Consider the following 20,153-nt stretch of genomic DNA (forward strand, 5'->3'; position numbering starts at 1 on the left):
GAAGGTTGTACTTGAATGAAACCTTAGTCTTTGAAGGAGCCGGGATATGCAACAATCTCTGGAATGAGGCCTGAGGTTGATGGACAAAGCCATAAAGATGAGACAATGGATTATATGGGGGGGTTACCCCACAAAGAGTTCCACCCTTACAGGGCATGGTCGGAACAGGGGCTGAAAGGTGTAGGGTTAGTGCCAAATTATGGAGGGTCTTGAGTTAGCAGAATGGCACAAGACTAAGGACTATGTTTTTCTACATGTGTCTCAGGGGATGAGTAGTTAGGACAGAGGAGGAGAATCTGCATGAGTTTGTCATGGAAGCTTAAGAAAAGCTGGTGCTGTGATGAACGACACTCAAATAACATAATGTCCCAATCACTTCATGTTGGACACTGCGCGTCGTCCTGAAGTGCAGCATGCACGGTGCTTGGTTGACCACTTCAGATTAGGGGGTTATAGGAGGATTTGTCCTGCAAATGAGATCATGGAGGCTTTGACAAAAGTAAGCTCCCATCCAGTGTCAGGGACTGTACTTATTAAGGTGATAATTAAGTCAGATATGATAGAACAGGTTCCTTTTGTGAGAATTCCCCTTGGAATACGAAACTAACGGTGTTTTTATTAATGCGAACGGACGGTCTTTATTATTATAAAATCTTTTTATGAAAGGAAAGAGAAAAGTTAAGGTCTGATTCAAGCCAGGTTGATAGAGAAGTGTGTTTAAAAAGGTTCATTTGTGGAATAACTATACGCATATTATTTACTAAAGGAAAAATGACCCCAAACGTTGATATAATTCTCTAGAGAAACGTATTTAGGCAGTGAAGGGATTCCTGGCAGTGACTGAGAAGCACCGTAATGGAGAACTGCACTTGGTCTCTTTTGAGGTTGATTCTGATGTGTTGTAGTCTTTACATCCTATTAAATTTTTGAAAGATAAACTGATACAAGAATGATTTGCCAAGGCTAGCAACTCTTCCTTTTAAAACCTTGGCTCGGTGTACACGCTGAAGGGATGGGGGAGTAAGATAAAAGCATTATAAATATGAGGTTAACTGAATTCAAATAGAAGGTTCTCTCAAGTTATTGCATTCCTTAGAAAATAAATACATTGCGCATATGGTTAAGATTGATCAAAAAAGTATTCTGTATGCCAGTGATTACATTCCCATCTGTGATTAAGGTTTTCTGTCTGCATCTGGTTTTCGCATTATATTTCTGTAACAAGAATCCTTTATATAGCAGAGTTCACTTTCTGTATTTTCTATTAGCTGCAGCTTGAACTACTGCACGGATCGTAGATTTACACATGTGGTTTTCATTACTTCATACCATTGAGAAAAAGTAATATTTGTTTGGGAATGTATGTTTTCCACAATTTCCATGGTAATACAACATGTTGAGCCTTTTTAATAACACTCTTGTAGAACTACAAATTGTTTGAGGCATTCTACTCTTGGTGGAGCTTAGCTTTTAAACTTTTCTCAGTGTATGTTCCCCTCATAATGATGTATAACACATTTGAAAGCTGAGGATCTGAACAAAGCAATGATTAAAGATAAAGAAATTTTCCTCTGATTCGCAGGTGATACAGTCTTTAGTGTGGCATATGTATCACAGATATCTGGATGTATATTTAATCATGTTCAGTGCCATTACTTATTTTTTTATTATTTCATTTTGGAAGACCATTTAATGTGTTGGATGCATAAAGCATGAACATAATACTCCAAAGTCATTATTTTTAAAAATTTAAACATTAGCTTTTTAAAAAAATTATTCTGTTGATTTTGATACAGTGTTTCATATGGAAACTAGTTTAGTGGGGAAAATCCTCATGGGTAACTTTAGGTATATGCTGTATATTATTTGAATGTGTATTTCTATGCCATGTTAACATTTGAGAATTTATAAACACGCTGCACATTTAAAGTATTTTGTAACACTATCTTCCTGCCAACTTTCCTCCATTCACTTCAGAATACTCTGACTAAAATAGACAAAGCTAAAAAGTGACACAGTATATTCTACTAGGGGAAGGGGAATCATTTGTGACTGAGAAATGATCTTTTAAAGAAAGTTTGTCCACACAGTAATCTTATGTGCCTCAACACTGAGATCTACGACACCATTTTTGTTAATAAACGTAGCTATCACTATTTAGCAGTCACAGGAAGGAAGAAATAGACTCAGACTCCAGAGGGTTTATAGGTGCTTTGCCTCCTTCATTTGTCCGGTGGAGATTATGAACTATGGCCCACACAGGTACAATCCACTCTTATCAGTTCCTCTGATGACTTTAGTCAGTGTTTGCTGAAGCACAAAATATTATAAAATATCAACATCATGATTGAATCTAAGAAAAGTAGCCATTTTCTTCTCTTCCCCCATAATGTTTGTTTAATCTCTATTTATAAAATATTCTTACCTTAGTATGGAAACATTGGAAATAGGATTGGGTAGAAACTTACCCATATCTCCATCTTCTAGGAACAGTTATTTAACATCTAGATGTATTTACTTCCAGTCTCCCCTCCTTGCACCCCATTCCACCCCGGAATGGGACCGTTTACATATGCGTACATGTATCTATGTATTCCAGTCATTTTCTTATTGAAAATTTTGCTTTATGATTTGTTAGGTTACATGGTAAGCTAAATGTTTCCAAGTATCGGCTGGGTGTTTTTACTGATCTTTGCTGAGTCTCCAGGCAATTTTCAATGAAAAAATACCTAGTACTGTAATTTTCCTGAATGTTATTTAATTTTTACCATAAGGAATAAAAAACAACTGATTGCATGATAGAGTCATAATGTCACCTATCAAGGGTATTGATTGTTTTTAATGGAATCTGCTTGTTTATATACATCAGATTATATTCACCAGTTTTAATTACTAGGGAGTACTTTGGTTTCTTAAAAAAATAATAGCAATGGCCTTAGTAATACTTTTTGAGACTGCTTTTATAAATCTTTATTCTTTTGCATTTACTGAGTTTCTCCCTTTTGTGCATATGATTGTGCTTGAGTTATATAGTTCATAAATTATAAGAATTAAAGAGTGATACTTTTTCTACACATAGTGGCTGTAGTAAGAATGGGCGAGTAATAGGCAGTCAATAAGTATTTGAGAATGGATGAATGAATGAATTCTAAAGCTGCCAAATCTAGCTGGAAAAATGAGAGAATTTGGATTACTTTAGAGAAAAAAAGTAGTAGAAGTTGGTTGATTTGGTAAAGTGGTTCACCAATAATTGTTGTTACTAATATTTTTAAGACTACACAGGTTACTTGTGATTATTATCAGTTGTTTAAAACTATTTGAGCAAATAATGGCAGTGTTTAAATTTCAGAACAGTGGAACAACGTCGACACCACTTTGTTTTGAAATAGAATTTAATTTGCATGTACTATTCTATAAAATAAAATAAACATGTAATGTTTCAAAACATTTTCTAAAGAAACCATGATCAATGACAAATTATTTAATTTTTTATTGAACAAGGTAAAATCGAACACATTGTTTTAAGGTATTGATGTACATATGTTTTAAACCAGTCAAGGAAGAGGAGTTGCCAGGTTGAGAAGGCATCCAGCTTTGAGTCAGATGACTGGAGTTTTAAGAGTCTCTTAGAGCATGTCATTACAGGAACTGAGAAAATGGAACTTGTTTTTGGACACTTCTAAAATTTAGAAGAGCTTGTATCTGTTTCTTAATACGAACAAAACAAAACTGGTATGTAGTATTATCGTTTAAGTGGACGGGTGTGATACTTCAGACTGGTTGTGATATATGCGTTTTCTTTCCCCTTTGTTGTCGTCAATAGAAAAGATTGATCTCTGGGCTGGTGAACATAATATCTGTCCCAGTCCGAAAAGGAGAGAGGAAATTAGCAGAGCGATTGGTGGAGAATGATATCTGTCAAAAGAAACACTTGGAGAGCACTGAGTTTAGTAATAGGTGACTGCCGGAAAAAAGGGAACTTTGAATATTGTCAAGGTAAGGAACAGACAAATATTTTGATTTTGCCATTTACTTACCAAAAAAAAAAAAAAAAAAAAAAGAAAGAAAAAAATCACTCTTCTATTTTCCCTATAAATTATAATTGTGAAGGTTTGTTTTTTCTTCTTCTTTCCTCTGGTGCTGTTAATAAAGAATTTGTGTTATATATTTAAAAAAAAATTGTTTTTCACGTCTTTGGGTATGGGATTGGGCGGGGATCAATCAGCCTGGCTGTGGGAACCTTTGTTTGATAGCTTTGGGTCTGAAGATCTCAAATGATCAAGTACCAAATTTTTTTCCCACCCTCTCCTTGTTGCAGTGCTTCTTGCCATGTTTCATAATACATCTGTTATAAGCTGAGCAATACTTGGAGTTAAAGAGTAAAAGCTATGCATGATTTCTGTGTTTATTGTAACTTGAGATGGTGTTTTTCTAAAACAGTTTGTTGACTAAAGAGGGAAAAAAAAGTGCTTTCAATTTATTATTTCTTCTAATTGATCTGGATTTTTTTTTTTTTTTAACTTTTAGGTGAATGTTACTTCCTAAGCAGAATTCATCTTCGTAGGCACATTAAAAAAAAAACCAAACAAAAAAATCTAACTTTAGGAAAACGGCAAATATAAACTGCGTATGTTACCATTTGGCAAGAGACCTCTTAAAGCCTGCAACATTTCAAAATGAAGGAGGACCCTGAATTATGGGTTCCAGAGAGTTGATGCCTCCTGTAGCCAGCTCAGTTTTAGGTTTAGTGGACTTGTGCAGAAGCACAGATGAATAAGGATGAGCCGTGCCAGGAAAAAGTTGAGAGTTAACACAAATGTCGTGTAATACTGGTTGGCACTCTAGTCATTGGGAAGGGAGTTTTGAAAGTCTTTGACTGCCTGCCTGACTACATGGAAAGAGGGGTAGCAAAATATTTACCATCTGTGGCCATGGTTCTGGAAACATCGCTGCTGGTGCCCACCCCACAGTATCTACTCTTGCAATTGCTACAAATACTTATTGGCTTGTTCTGTAAGTTTCCAAGAAGGTGTTGGCAAATGAGGGTGTTTGTGTTTTTGAAAGACCACAGAAAATGAAATAATTTTCCGTATAATTGCAGAATCCTTTGAGGTAGCCTAAATTGTGATTTCGTTTCTACTAAAACTAGTAGTTTTCTACTTTCATTCCCCTTCTTCATCTCATGATGGTGTTTTCCAATAGTGAGAGAGAAGGCAAGGAATTCAGCTTTATTGAGTAGTTGAGACATCTCTCACCTCTGTTTCTACCTTCTTACCTCATGTACTATTGTTACTAAAAGTTAATTCTTTGAGAACTCGCATCTTGGTTGACTAGACTTCTCAAGTCCAAAACTAGAAAGATGTCAATATCTTAAAGGAAACTGATAATAATAATAATAATAATAATAATAATAATAATAATAATAGTAACAACAGCAACAGCAGCAGCAACAGCAACAACCACTGCTTAAGAATTTGTTTCTTTTCATCTGCTATCAGCAGAAAGCACTTGTTTTAAAAGAGAATATAGCTCTGCTTTTTGCCTTATATATCTCTATGGGGGCTCTTAATAATATGACAGAATAATCTGAGATCCAGATTACCAATGGAAAAGGCTATTGGATTTAAACCCTTGAGCATATGTGGCAGATCCATAGCGTCTTGGCCTTTACCCATCCCCATGGCAGTACGATCTTACTCTCCTCTGGGCATGCGGGCTCTGTTTGTGGCCTGCTGGCAGTGAACCATTGCAGCATGGAAGATCCATATTGAAAGCAAAAGTGCATGACAAAGACACACATTTAAAAATGACTTAATGTACATTGTTTGTTATACTATGCAAATCCTGGATGGATAGCATCAGGTAGCAAACACCATGCTGAGTTCTTTCCTTCCTATATGTGTGCGTGTGCAAACATCTTAAAAATATGATGTGTGTACACATGCACGCACACACACACACCCGCACACAATGTTTATATATACAATATAGTGTTGGCCGATTTTATAGCTGTTGGGATATCCGTTGGGTTTTCTTTCTTTATCATGTGGCATTGAAAATTTTACTCCTAGTCATTTCTTCCTTTTTGTAAAGGTAATGGGTGTGTAGAAACACGGGGTTCAGACTCAAGTTGACTCAAGAAGTAGAGAAGAACAGAAATTATATGCTTTAAATTTTTAAACACCTGGAATCCATTGGGTTCCTGGGGTTGTAATTTGGAGACAGGAAAAGAAAAGAACTATGTGAAGTTGAACAGTCGGGGCTCTAAGTGAGAACGGCTGAGGTGGCGCCAGAGAGTCTGGTCTGTGTAGTGAGTTTGGTTGGGGGGGGGGGGAGGCGGTGTCACCAGGAGACCTGCTGCGGGGGGGGGGGGGAGAGGGGGGGATGTAGGGGGGACAGGAATGACGCTGAGCTGAGCAGACAGCCACCAGTTTAGGTAGAAGCTGGTAAAGGCAAACTACTGCTGTTTCCCCCATGTTTTGAAGCATGCCCAAAATAAGCATAAGGCTTGGTCCTCTAGAATGTGATGTGAAGCTAGACTCCTGTAATGTTTGCCTCTGTGAGGAGTGGGCGGATTTAGGACAGCTAGGGAGTGGTTGCCCTTAGAAGCCACGGAAGGAAAATACTAATACTAAGAAGGGTCCAGTGTTTGTCCTATTAAAAATAAAAACGATTTCCTGGCCGTCTAACGATGCAAGGGGAGTAGCATGGGAGACAATTATGACAGAAGAAACTTCTGTTGCAGAGTGGTATCTGTGTTCATATCATAGGGCGGCATGTTTATGTAGTTCCAATTTATAGGCATTATATGGGTTTCAGGAGCTACATTTGTATTTTTAAAAAGGGTGATTTTCTTAAGTTAATTTAAATGGTGCTGCACACCTTTAGATCCCGTTATTTTTATTAGGAAAAGAGGAAAGTGATTTTCTCAGGCAAAATTGCTGGTCTTTGAGAGCGTCTGCATTTATTTTTAGTTTCTCTTGGTCGTGTTCGAGGGGTCTGATAGCATTAATGGGCTTTACCCCACATGGAGCTTTGAGCTTATTGCAGCCTGCACACTGATCCCAGGTCAGTGTGATGCGTGAAATCAATTTATTTGAATCTCTTTGCCTCTATAGGAATTTGGCAGCATGCCAGTTGTTTTCATTTAATGTTCTTTGTGTTGAACACAGACAAGCAGGCACTCTTTTGTATTCCTCTCTCCTTTGGTCTCTGTCTCTTTCAGCCAATATTTTACTCTATGGATTTTGAGATGAAGGAAGAATATATTATTTATATGATTCTAATCATTGCTTAATGTGTGTGTGTGTGTGTGTGTGTAAATGTACCACTTTCGTTTCTTTTAAGGGATAATTTTTATGTTCCTGAGTTTTCATGGTGACTTTCTTTGTACACCAATAGAGTTTTGTTTCAGTGAGATTTTTGAAGAAGCATAATAACCCACATCATAAGTGGTATTTACTTTGCCACAGTGTCCATTATCAAAACTGGAAAATAACAATGTTAATTGTTTAATTTGTGAACTGGACTATCAAAATCATTTCTTGGGGAGCTTCTTAGAATTTGAAGATCTACACTTTAATCAACACATGCTAAGGAAAACAGGCTTATTATTTGGGTCTTATTTTCTTTGAATAACCCATCTTCATTAAGACACCAGGGTTTGGCATAGATGTGCCGTATATGAATTTTTATGAGGTTCTTGCCTTCGGTTAATTGTTTTGCTTTTGAAAATTTGGGGGGTAGTGCCCGGGAACAGCCACAGCACAGAGGTTTTTATTACAAATAGACTCAGACCTTTCTGTGGATGTTTTTGTAGGGAGGATTTGTTTCTGGGTCAGCTTTAGGAAGAGGTGGAGAAGGAAACGAGAGAGAGTGAGAGGCGAATGTTGTGTTGATGCCCGGGGCAGTTCTTGCGGAAGTTGATATGCAGAACCGTGGAGCCACAGCTTCAGGGTCAGGCTCATACCCCGAGCCCTGCTTCCTTGTTTAATTACCTGAAGAGCAAAACAGTCAGCCTGAGAGTGTGTGAAAACCCAGTATCTCTCGCAGCCGCCTGGCGCTCTGACATCCTGCAAGGCCAGCCCTGTCTGTCCGCCAGCGTCAGGCTGGCTCCCGCCCTGGGTTCCTTTCTTTCTGGAGGCATTGTGTGCAAGAGGGTTTGGTCAGGAATTTGAGATTCCTGCCAGTGCTGTGTCCCTGCTCTCTCCTTCTGGGCTATACCCACAGATACACTTCATTTTTTTTTTTTTTTTAACGGATTTAAAAATTGGGCTCTTTCATTTCATCCTCCGGCCTTGCTCTGAAGCATGATCTCTGTCAACGGCGACAGCTATTAACCAGTGGAGCACTGGGCTTAGTTAGCGTGTCCCTATTTTCCTGATTCCTGGTATATGCTGTCCTACGTGTGTTGCCTTTTTAGGTCAGACTCACTCGTAGCTCAGCGTGGAACTCGTAGTTCAGAGGTTGTTTTGATGAGGCAGTTTTAGAATCTTCATCTGTCCATGAGCATTGTCCATCTTGAAGCGAAGGTGCTAGAACTTTTAAGGTTGGGTTTTTTTTTTTTTTTCCTGTCCTTGGAATTTGAATATGGACTTGAACATTTGCTGTGGGAAGAGCCACACCCTTTGATGAAGCTGGGGGTGGCGAGAAATAATATTTGGACAGCGATGTGTGGCCAGTTTGAGGATCGTATAGGATAAATATTCTGAGGAATGCTTGGAGATGGAGGCATTTGGGAGATCCCCAGAGTATAACAAGATGTTATCGCACCAAGAGGAAAACAGCAGGTTCTCTATCCACAGTGTGGGCTGATGAGATGTCCGCATGGTGGGTGGGGGAGCAAAGGTGGTGGTGGGGGGGGGGGTGGTTTCCTGCAAAGGGAGGGGAAAGTGTGACTACACATGCAGTGATTTGGTTTTTCCAACTACTTCATGCGGATTCTGTCATGCAGACTGAAGGGCATTTACCCTTTAGAAGATGCACTCACGTGCGTGCCATAATGATACATCTCGGCCGTGCATGCGCACGACCGTGGCTCCGGGGAATTGATTCCATTCTTTGCAAAGAGGAAAGGAATTGGACTCTGTAGGGAAGAGTTGGGTAGGAATGATTCTAAAAACTTCTTTTTTTTTCTTTTCACCTTGTATTTATGGAGATAGTGTCCATCCGTTATGTGTTTGTATACCACTTCAGTGAAAAGTATATGATCATTTAAATCGTTGGATTAGCCCCGTGCAGCTTGTGAGGGAGCTGGCATCACCATGGTCTGTTACGCACCAGCATAGACAGCTCTCTCGGAAGTGTTACGTGTATCCTTGGGCATGTGCGTGTTTATTTATGTATCTGCCTGGTGCATTTCTTTCAGAGGATTTCTCTTTTCAACGTCAATGTAAATAGGAAGAAAGAAAATATATAAATACATTTTAAGCCACACTCCACATTCCTAACCCGTGTCCCCCTGCACGTGACAGACCCTGGGCGCCCCCTCCTTTCAAGCTCTGTCACTTTTTGGTCGTTCTATCCAACTGGAGCTTTCTTAAATGCAAGTAACATTAGTGCCATTTGCAGCATTAAGCCTTGGCAGCAGAGGGTGTATAATGTGAGAAAAACTTGGAGGACTCCGAAAAGTGAATGGAGAAGACTTGTGCTTTGCAGGTGGCGTCAGGAATCACAGGAGAAAATGCGAACAAGAAAGCGGGGTTGGTGCCTTGCGTGGAGTGTGCTCTGGAAGGTGTGGAGTGAAATGGCAAGGAAAAAAATAGATCTGTGGGAGAAGAAATTGGGAGGAGGTGAATAACTCTAGAAAAAAGAAGGGGGAAAAATCCATATTCTCTTAGTAGCTGTGGGCTTGTGTCAGGAACGAAAACAGGACGTTTTGCTCTAATGGATAAAAAAAAGTCACAGTATCCCGAAATTTTAATAAGATTTCGGTACATGCAATTAGGAATAATCTTATAAAAAGTCAGTGAGAAGTTAAAGTTCCAGACAGAGTAAAGGAATTGAGCTGAGATTCATAGGTTTTAGCTCCTGTTTCGTGGGTTTCAGGATGTACAACATTAAATTCTATTCTGCCTGGTCTTGTGTGGGGAAGGGGGATGCATGATGAAACCCAGTAGGGTCAGAGTAAAACACTAATTAAAAAATGTACCTTGGTGAAAAAGCAGATATACTGCGCTGGGTAATATTTGAACACATCAAGCGGTTTTGGAATGAAAATTTGTAATGGAATGCACGGTAGCAAAAAATCATTTTTGAGTACGTTTGCATTTGTTTACAAATGTGGCAAATTAGTGTGTGTGTGCATAGATTTTGATAATTTGCAATGTGGAGAGATAAGAAGTGGAGAGTTTGTTAGGGGTAAAAAAAAAAAAAAAAGTCATGTGAAAAAAGAACGTGATGAAAAAAATTCTGGGACTTTTTTTTATTGCTGTGTATTTGCTCCACCTGGTGGATTTTGTTGAAAGTGTCTTAATCCATGTTAATGAAATGGATACCCTTTATACAATTTATAGGAAAATGAATCTTTTGTTTTATTTTTGTTGTGTAAAATGGTTTAATTCCTTTCTAGGTCAAAACACTTACCTGTCTTTTGTTCAGTTCTTCCATTGCACTGAAAGTAATATTTATTGTTTTGTTTTGTTTTTTTCTGGTTCAAGATGTAATATGTGCTCATTTTAGAAGATTTGGAAAACAGAAACATTTAAAAAGGAAAATAAGCATGACTTGTAATTTCACCATCCAGAATCATTGCATTGTTTTTAAGAAGAGATGTGATCGGAAGAGAACCAGTTTGCTTTTACATTTATCTAAAGATACGTGGAATGTTAAAAATTATGCCAAAGTATCATGATGATGATTATAATTATTTTTGGACAAATGCTGCCCTTAGAATTCCCAGGTTCCAAAAAAAAAAAAATAAATAAAAAGTCAAGCATTTAACAGGAACTGCTTTTATTAAGCTGCATGTGTACAGGAGGCAAAGGTAGTGGAGATTAAGGGTGCCTCATAAATTCATAGGGCTGCTCCTGGGGGTGGTGAGATCTGTTGTTCCCTGGGCTTACACAGATTGCTTTCTTTGGAAATCTTAAGGATTCAGTTGTGCTTTGATCATCTTATTGTTTTCCTTAGGTTATTCTTTTTTTCTCCTTTCGACTCTAACAGCTCTGTAACAGAAGGTGAAGTTTTGAAAACAGTGTCTCCATATGCAAGGGATTTGGAGACCTTTTTATTGTCTTTAAAATTGTCATTCATAGTCCTCATTAGCATTTATTGTTGCAAGCGTACAAGCAGAAAATGTGAAATTGGTATGTCATGAATAGCCCCACAGAGCTCTCGAGCCCTCCGATTTTGCCTGCAGTGTGGTGTGGGCTGGGCTTTGAGGGAAAGCTGTCCAGATGGCTGCCTGCACGGAGCCGAGCGGCGGGTTTTGTCTCTGGTGCTGGGAGGAGGGGAAGTGCACTGGAGCGTAAGCCAGAACCCTTGCGTTTTAACAAAACTAACTCGCCATTAGTCAGGATGGGGAGGTGGTGACATTGAAACAAAGGTTTTCCATATAGTGTTACAGTCCTTGTCAGACGGATAAGGGATGGGCAGTTGGGGTGTCTTCTAGATTCTCCGAGTGCTTTGCGTAGCTAAAAAAAAAAAAAAAAAAAAAAAAAAAAATAGGAAAGTAGAGGTGGTAACTTACTTGCAGGTTTGCACGCAAGTGTGTACTTGCTAAGATTGATTGCTTTTATATGAAAACGCTCGTATTTGAAAAGACAGAGTTAATGTAGCTAGTGTTCAGCCTTGTGGATTACCAAGGAAGTGTTTTCCTGTAAAAATTTTAAAATGATTTAACCCCTTGCTGGTGCCTGCGGAGTAATTTGTATTTAAGGGTATTAGTTGGGCTTGAGGTTTGCATGTAAATAATATAGCATCCAAGGAATGCAAATGCTAATAAATCTGTTGTAGCCTTTCAGACCGTTTTGGAATATTTGGCATCAAAAGTCAAAAGTTGTTGGTAGAAAAGAATTACAATATACTGTGATGTTTTAAAGGCGTTGGCCCTGTCAGAGACAATTTCTAGTAATTGCAAATATAAACTTGCTTTATTTCTAGCAAGTGATATCTTAAACGGATTTCTTTTTGCAGAAGCACACATACATGTGCCCTACATACTCAAATTACTAATACACATCTTTTCATTCCTCTGTAGAGAATACTCTACTTCACCCAGAGTTAAGAGTCCAATACGTTGCTTGAAAAATTGTTGGAATGATATAAGGAACATTTTATCCTGTAGACATTGAGGATCAGGGGGAAAAAATCATAGAGACTGTTTGGCTTAGCAGTTCAGGAAATCGTTGCTATAGAAAAATGCATTATGATTGGAGTGTTCAGATTACAGTTCTAAGGCACGTTATTAACTCATTGTCATTGATGGAGATAACAAAACTCAAAGTGACCTGAGTCTTTGAGTTTGACATGTCATAGGTGAAGGGAAGGGGGTCATGACTTCTAGTTCTCCACCTGCCACTTGCCCTGGTAGATGAGGATTTCTCAACAGACCAGGCAGCATGTTCTCTATGGGACACTGTGTCGTATGGTGCTTTGACATCTAGTTGCAAATGATCCAGGCAGTGAATCTTTTCTGCCTCTGTGATGTCTGTTATAATCACCTATGAAGACAAGCTTCCTCCATCCAGCATGCTTTCTTTTGCTTGATTCCATCTTACTGCTAGCACTTAGGCCCTCTTAGTCCTGAATCACCCTTGACCCCATGATGTTTGCACACCCTTCCAATTCTTAAGATGGTGGTCATGTCCCCTGTTCCTTTGTCATTTAAGTGAAGTTCTTGCGAGCCCTTCTGTGGGCTGGCTGAACGTTGAGGCGCAAATGCTTGCCAGTCATTTCCCCGAAAGGAAATATTTGAGGGAAATAGCGTGAATGTGCCTGGTTGTTTACAACAGACGTTTATAGAAAAGGAGTTAAAGCGACCGATAACCTCTTACCTTTATGGAATACTTCAGCGAACTTTTTAACTTAATTTTTTTTTCCCACCCCACTCGTTTCTCTGTCACTGGCCATATCTTATGTTGTAGCCTAACTCAGACATAAACCAGTTGGCTTTCTTGCAGAGTATAATTGGCTTTACCTTGTCAGAAGACAATCTACCATGGCTTTTATTTAATACAGTTTCACGTGTCTTTCAGTGGCAGAAACAAATTAATGTACATTTTTATTAGGTGTTGTATCTATTTAATTGACTGTCAAAGTGATGAGAAGTTAGGAAATCATCCAAAAGAGAGGTCCATCTCCCTTAGCCCAACAGCTCACACATTAGGTAGGTTTGCCCTGTCAGTGGGATGCCTTTAGAAAACACTAATAGCTTCCAGCTGGGTGGAAAATCAAAACCTTTGGGGTCTGACAAAACTAGCAGATTTGAATTTGAAAGCAGAGCTAATGCCTCCATTTTATTTTTTACCACTCGCCCATAAAACATTATTTTCCAATATGTCAGCCTCATTTGGTGGCCAGTGGTCTGAAATTGAAAGTGGAACAAGCAAGCGGAGAAATCTGGACATTAGCGAGTCCGCCCTTTCAAGCTGGTGTGCCACTTTGTGGAAGGGTCTCCCCTAAGAGCAGGGGGGTCTTAATGACCATTCATCAATGCTCGTTGGCTGATCATTGAGTGCCTTCTCATTCAGTTTATCAAGTCTTGCACATAAAAAGTCAGAATAAGCCTTATTCAGCTTTGTTAAAGCCAACTAGGAGTAAAATGCTCCATTTGAACCCATTTTGCCCTTGTTTTTTCACTTTGTTAATGCAGCCCTGCTTAAATGAGTGCCTTTATTGGGTCGGTTAGAATATCTGAAACTATTAATTCTCTTGTATTGAATAGCTGGTGGCAGGCCAGAGCAGATGGGGTAGGAAAGTATTTGGTTGGGTGTATTGCTTTCAATTAGGATCAATGAGGTTTCAGCTCCTTTGAATTAACTCACTTAATACCCACTGTGTGAAGTCACAGTGTATCACAGCAGCCCGTTAGAAGCAGAGGGGAGAGTTGAGAAGACCTGTGGAAGACCTCTAACTGGCATTGGCCCCATCACCAGTGTAGAGAGCTTTCATGAACTGCTGATGGCTTCAGTAGACTCATATAGTCCCCATTGGTAAGTCAGGCTCGAACAAAGGAAAAATCTGCACTATAGGGCCGGTCTGTCTTCGAAATAAGTGATAGATACCTGAGAGGAATGCAGTAAATACCATAGTGCCTTCCTAGTGAAGGATCTCAGTTTATTGTCAAAGACCAATTGATGTATTTGGGGTGGGGGTGGGGGCACGGAGAGCCTGGCATTAGGTTGTTGACTCAATTTACCGGTTCAGAAAGTGATTGTTTAGATGACTCCAAAAAATCGCCCTAAAAATGCTCTGTGTTCTTAATTAAAAGACGTGCATTAACTGACATGGCTCTCCTGAGGAAGTGCGTGATTGGTCAGCAATGTAGTCTTTATTATTGTCTTGAATATATGTTAGGGTTTTTTCTGTTTTTAAGTTTGTTTGTTTGTTTATTTGTTTGTTTGTTCGTTTATTTAAGTAATCTCTACACCCAGCATGGGGCTCGAACTCACAACCCTGAGATCAAGAGTCACGTGCTCTTCTGGCTGAGCCAGCCAAGTGCCCCTATTTTCAGTTTTAAAAGTATGTTTCCTAATGGTGATGCAGGATGGTGTTTTTGTCCTGGAGAAAACTTAGTACATGTTCAGTGCATGTTCTTTTTTTCCCCTTCACCGACATACATGCGTTCATCACGTTATTGATTGTCTATTTTTATTATACAGGTTGGAGGTGAGAGATCTTGGCTCTTTAAGCTTGCCCTTTCTTTCTTTCTTTTTTCTTTTATTAAAGGGAAAGTTATTTTGGTCTAAGTAACTATATAGAAGTACGTATCCCGGTCTCCCTGTTCAGGGATTAAAGCATAAGAGGAGGAGACCGGTTCCTGGAGAAAATGCTGGACTCAGATGCGCACACATTCAGTTAGGCCCATTCCGCAGTCAGACTTGTAGGTGAGAATCTCCAGGGGTCTGGGTTTTGTTGACGTGGATCAATTTAAAGTGGCAATTACTGTAGCCAGAGAACAGCTTAAAAAGCTTTTTTACACATAGAAAAGATACATAATCACACGGCATATGGAAGTTCAGTGTTCTGAGCCGTGGTTTAGGACTTTGCGGTATACCAATATTAAGACCCAGTTTTAAACGTGGATATCATCCAGTTTTCTTAAAGTGTATTGCATTTTTGTCATAGGATTTTCTATTCCAGAAATGATTCACCATGCATATTGATGAAAGTTGGGTCTCCCACTGTGAAAATGTTTTCTTTCTAACGTAGGTATAGTATTAAAAAAAATCAACGACACATAGCATTGAGTGGCTTTAAAGAAATACTCTCTTTGGAAATGAACATCTACAGACTCAGGATGCTGGATTCCATAAAGGCCCTTATAGCAGGACTTAATTGATTATCACACTCGCGCCTGCTATAAAGCTTTCTGTCATAAGAATGTTTGAGCTTGGTGCTTAACTGTACTGAAATCCATTACACAGAACCTCATTACAAGTGACATCTAACTAAGATGAACAAAAAGATTGGCCTCATAAATAGGGTGCAGTATACTATTAGTGACAGAACAGAGTAATCATTATGAATTGTAGTCTTTTTACAAGTTGTCTCTGACAATGATGGATTTTTGAGGGGTTCACTAGATGAAGCCATGCTTCTTGGGTGCAGTATTTAGGGGCCGTAGACATTCTTATTGATTGACGCTGTTTACCAAAGATGATTTATTTTTAGTCTGTGTAGGGTATGTGCATGTATGTGGGTGTACTTTGAAACAGGTTGCATGTGCTGTTGGGAAGAGGTGTAGGAAGGGTGAGTAGGTAGAAATCACAGTCACTGCCTCTTGTTTTCAGATGGGTTTTTGAGATCTCTTTGAGGCAGCAAGTAGGGGGGGAAAACCAATCTGACAAGGGCTAAAAGCATACGGAAAGTCTAGAAGAAGCAAAGGGCACGTTGAAGATCGCGAGGGGATGGCAAGAGTTAAAGGGGATGCTCCTGTCCATCATACGCATTGAGCTTGCTGGCTGGGCAGAGGCTCCGGAGTAGAATTGTTTCTGTGTTTATAGTGGATTGACCATTCTATGGAAAGGTAAAGCCTGAGGAATCTGTCTCATCCTGTGCCCTGTTGTTAAAACAAATACACACAGACCCAGGGAAGATTTGCAAGTGTTAAATTGAGGAAGAGTTTTAGAAGCGAACAGCATTTTCCTTCTGCCTGGCATTTTGTGTGTTTGGAAAAGGCATGCAAGGCAGGCAGGCGTGTGTTTCTCCTATGAGGCAAGGATGTTTTACAAAGGACTAAGGAGGGACCGCTGAGAGGAAAATAGCCAGCTTTAGATAAAGCACTGTAACAAAGGCTTGTAGTTTTATATATCATGGTGTCCATTAAAGCTTATGGGGAAGAGTCCATTGAACCTGGCTGGGTATGTGTTATTCATGGGAAGGATAAACATTTAAGGGTGTGCAAAAAATCAGAAATCAGGAGGATGTGATTGTTCAGCTTTTGAAAAGGGTTTACAGTGAAGATTTTGTTTTCATCTCCCATGGATCTCTATGCAAGGTAGAAGAGAGTAAGCTGAAAATGTTTGGAGCACATCAACGCAGGGATCCCAGGGGGTTAAAAGCACTCTAGTAAAATAAAAGTGGTCTGCTTCTGCTTCTAAAAAGTGTTCTATTTTACACATACTACTGAGAAGCTGACAAAGGGAATGATTCGGATACTTTGTTCAGTAGGATAAACTGGCACAAAATACGAAGTCTTAAAAAAAATGTTTTTATACTGTTTTGGATTTCCAGTTCAATAAACAAGCTTTGAGGTTGGTGCCCACGTCGGTTTTTAAATAGAGTTTCCAATTATGGCTGTTAACATGAGAAGATGGAAGGGAAGCGTTTCATTGTGAGCAGTGGTAGGGGGCCCGTCTACTTTCCATTCTTTTGGCAAAATAAGGGTTAACTTGTAACGGGATGGGGGTGGTGATGAATGAATTATTCAGCATTTAGCTTATCATTCTGCATTTTACTTTCTGTTCTTTGGTGCTCTGGAACTTGCCCAGAGAGGTACAGTGGGTAAGGGGAGGTAGGGGTTGCGATACTTTGCACACACATCCCTGTCATTGTTCTGCCTGAGGAGACAGGGCTGGGTTCAAGGCCACATGTGCTCCTGTCATCATCCACATTTCTGCTCCAAGTGCAATCCGGAGTGTCAGCTCTCCATCTGTCTCCGCCTGGCAGGCGCACGCGCCCAGCACCCTGCCTCGGGCTATGCCGCCCCAGCCCCTTCTGACGGCCCTCCTCTCTCTGCCGGCGCTCATTCCAGAACAGGAGGCATGAGCCCCGATCGCGCTTGATTTTAGGAGAGAGTCACTTTCCGTGTGGACGCTGGATTCAACGAGGATGCCTGGTGAGTTAGCCCTGCTCTGCTTTCTTTCTCTGATTTGAAATGAAGAAAGCTTACTTTTTATTATGCATGGAAAATACCTTCTGCCCCACGCTGCACTGTAATTTACATGGGTGGGCGGCGGGGGGGGGGGCGGTCGGTGGCGGTGGTAGAGGTGAGGAGGGGAAGGTGGCATAAGGAGAGCCATCGAGGTCTAGATACAGGGGCACAGGGTGTGAAGGCTTTGCTTTCGGAATTTGGGAGGTGTGTTGTAAAGGCTGAGGGGAAAGTACAGCCACATTGAGCCCAAGTAAGAAGTATCGCTTCTGTTACGGATTTTGTGACTGTCATGTGTACCTTGTATCCTGGAAATTTCATCGGTGGAGAGAGTTTTCAGACGGTGGCAGAATCCTGGGATAAGGTCTCTTTAAAAAGCTGTTTATGTCGGAGAAAGCGAAGGGAGCTTTGGAACTGCAAACGATTTCAGTCTTGCCTTAAATCACAGTCCTTAGATGTCATAAGGCAAGTAATTGAAATCGATGAATTAAAAATAAAAAGTCTGCTAGATTACTGAAGCTGTTGTGGTCCTGGAAATTTAGTGTGTGTCAGTTTCCTCTGAAGCGTGTTATCTTTGGAGCCTCGAGTGTCTCCGTGATGATGGCCAGTGAAGTCTCTGCTTACGGAGGGAGAAGGCTGGGGGCGGGGGGAGGGGGCGCCTGGTGGAGAGTGGGTTGCTTCTTGCGCTTCTCAAGAACTGTCTGGATTGCCGTGAACCTACTTTGAGCAGCCTGTCCCCAGCTAAAAAAGACAGGGCAGAGAGAGAGAGATCCTCCAGCTGGCTGATTTGTGCAGATTATTTGGGTAGGACAGGCAGAAGAGACTGTGCTTGGTCACAGAGCTTGTACACCTCACAGATGGTGTTTTGAAACATTAGCTGCCAGTTTTCTGCAACCACAGTTGTGTGTAGGTATTGCCAGTTGTTTGAAGAATGTTTTTCCCTTCAGGATGTGTCTTGTAGTCCTCTTCATTATTGATCTCTGTGCAGAAAGGATGCATTTGTGACAGAAGTGCACTTTTTCATTAGTTCAGTAGACAAGGAGTGTATGTAGCTGAAATATGGGGAAAATCAATTTACAGAAAGACAATGACTGAGGTCTTTGAAAGGTCATTTTAACTCTTTAAGCTCTCATCTTGATTTATATGCACCGCACGACTAAAGATGCAATGTGCGTTGGGTATGTGATGGGGAATCGGTGTGAAAAAGTACTTGTGTGGTTTTCTTGTTTTCCTTATTCCGCCAGAATATTGTAGCACAGTTTCCTCTGATTTCTGTGTCATACCTTGAGTCGTCTTTGTGTTTATGCTCTTAATATATAGTGCATGATCTGACTTACCAGCATTTTGAAGAGTCTATGTTTTGTTTTGGTTAAAACCCTTTAATAGCCCAAAGCCATTTGTAAGCGATAATAGGTGAGAGAGATTAGTTAGGACCCTTGCCAGCCCTGACTGCTCACATGCTTACATGATTTTAAAGTCATCTTCAAAGCATCCTTATTGAAAATACATTGAACTATAAAGTTTTAGGATCACCGATAAGTTTGTTTCAGTGTTAAGTCGTTAATATCTGACTGGTTCTAAAGCAGTAGCCTGAAGAGTGGCAGTGTTTCTCACTCTCTCTCTCTCATCAACTGTGTTAGAAAACCTTGTACTTGGATGCAGAGAATATATTAACAGCTGTGACTATAAGCATGTGCCAGAATGGCGATACTTGAGCAGATCTGACACTTGGCTATTTTTGACACCCATCTGCACTTTTTAAACTCTCCTAACGGATGGACTGCCTCTTACTATGTTTTTAGCATATTTTCGTCCATACATATGTACTTATATTAATGGACAATTTTAACCATCTGGGACAGATTTTATATTTTTAAATAAGACATTATGTGTAGTAGATTAAAAGGATGTGTTTTGGGTAATCTGATATTGTCGCTGTTTTTTGTTTTTCTTTGACTACGTGTTTATATATATCAACAACTTCTTCCTCCTCCTCCTCCTCCTCCTCTTCTTCTTCTCCCTCTTCTCCTCCTCCTCTTCCTCCTCCTCATTATTATTATTATTATTATTATTATTATTATTATTATTTCGGTAGGTCATGGTCAGACCTGGTTCCTGGTTGTGTCAAACTTGATGCAACAATTCTCATATCTGGGACCTTTTTTCATAAAAATGGGGGTTCCTGGAAACAAATGTGCACAGACTGAACTTATTCAAAGACATACCAATCTGTGGGGGTGGGTAGGTTAAAAAAAAAAGTCTCAGTTTAGGATTTCTAGAACTATTTTGGTTAAAAAAACACGCTTTAGCTGTCGATAGCATACTGTTAACAAAACGAGCTATAAAAAGTTAAAGGAGACCGCTCCTGCTTTAAAGAAATAGATAAAACTTTTTTTTATGATTGAACTTAATATAAGGAAATATCATGTCACTGCCTGTCACTTTGTAACAACTAGATCCTTGTGTTTAAGAAAAGGAAAATGTTTTCTTGTGAGATGGCTGAGAGACCTTGGACATTATATTGTTTCGGGAGGAGATGCCTCTGAGCTTTCTGAAACATTTATATTTTTATCAATCTGCGTATAATATTATCAAAGACCATATGTTGACCTACAAAATG

At 39.8% G+C, this 20,153-nt stretch overlaps 1 protein-coding gene across 5 annotated transcripts in view; it reads left to right on the forward strand.

The window, feature by feature from the left end:
• The window catches only part of RUNX1T1 (RUNX1 partner transcriptional co-repressor 1), a 143,150-nt gene that overhangs the window by 22,847 nt on the left and 100,150 nt on the right, over positions 1-20,153 (forward strand). For 2 of the 5 annotated variants that reach the window (XM_045454250.1, XM_045454251.1), the window contains exon 2: positions 3,824-3,996. The exons of 2 other annotated variants lie outside the window; for them this stretch is intronic. In XM_045454250.1, the coding sequence (XP_045310206.1) occupies positions 3,909-3,996 (88 nt within the window). In that variant the 5' untranslated portion in view covers positions 3,824-3,908. Of the gene's footprint in view, positions 1-3,823; positions 3,997-17,111; positions 17,501-20,153 lie in introns of those variants that run through there. One more of the 5 variants, XM_045454253.1, reaches the window with a different exon arrangement.

The sequence above is a fragment of the Leopardus geoffroyi genome, chromosome C3 (genome assembly GCF_018350155.1).
Source record: "Leopardus geoffroyi isolate Oge1 chromosome C3, O.geoffroyi_Oge1_pat1.0, whole genome shotgun sequence".
In the NCBI taxonomy this organism is placed as follows: Eukaryota; Metazoa; Chordata; class Mammalia; order Carnivora; family Felidae; genus Leopardus; species Leopardus geoffroyi.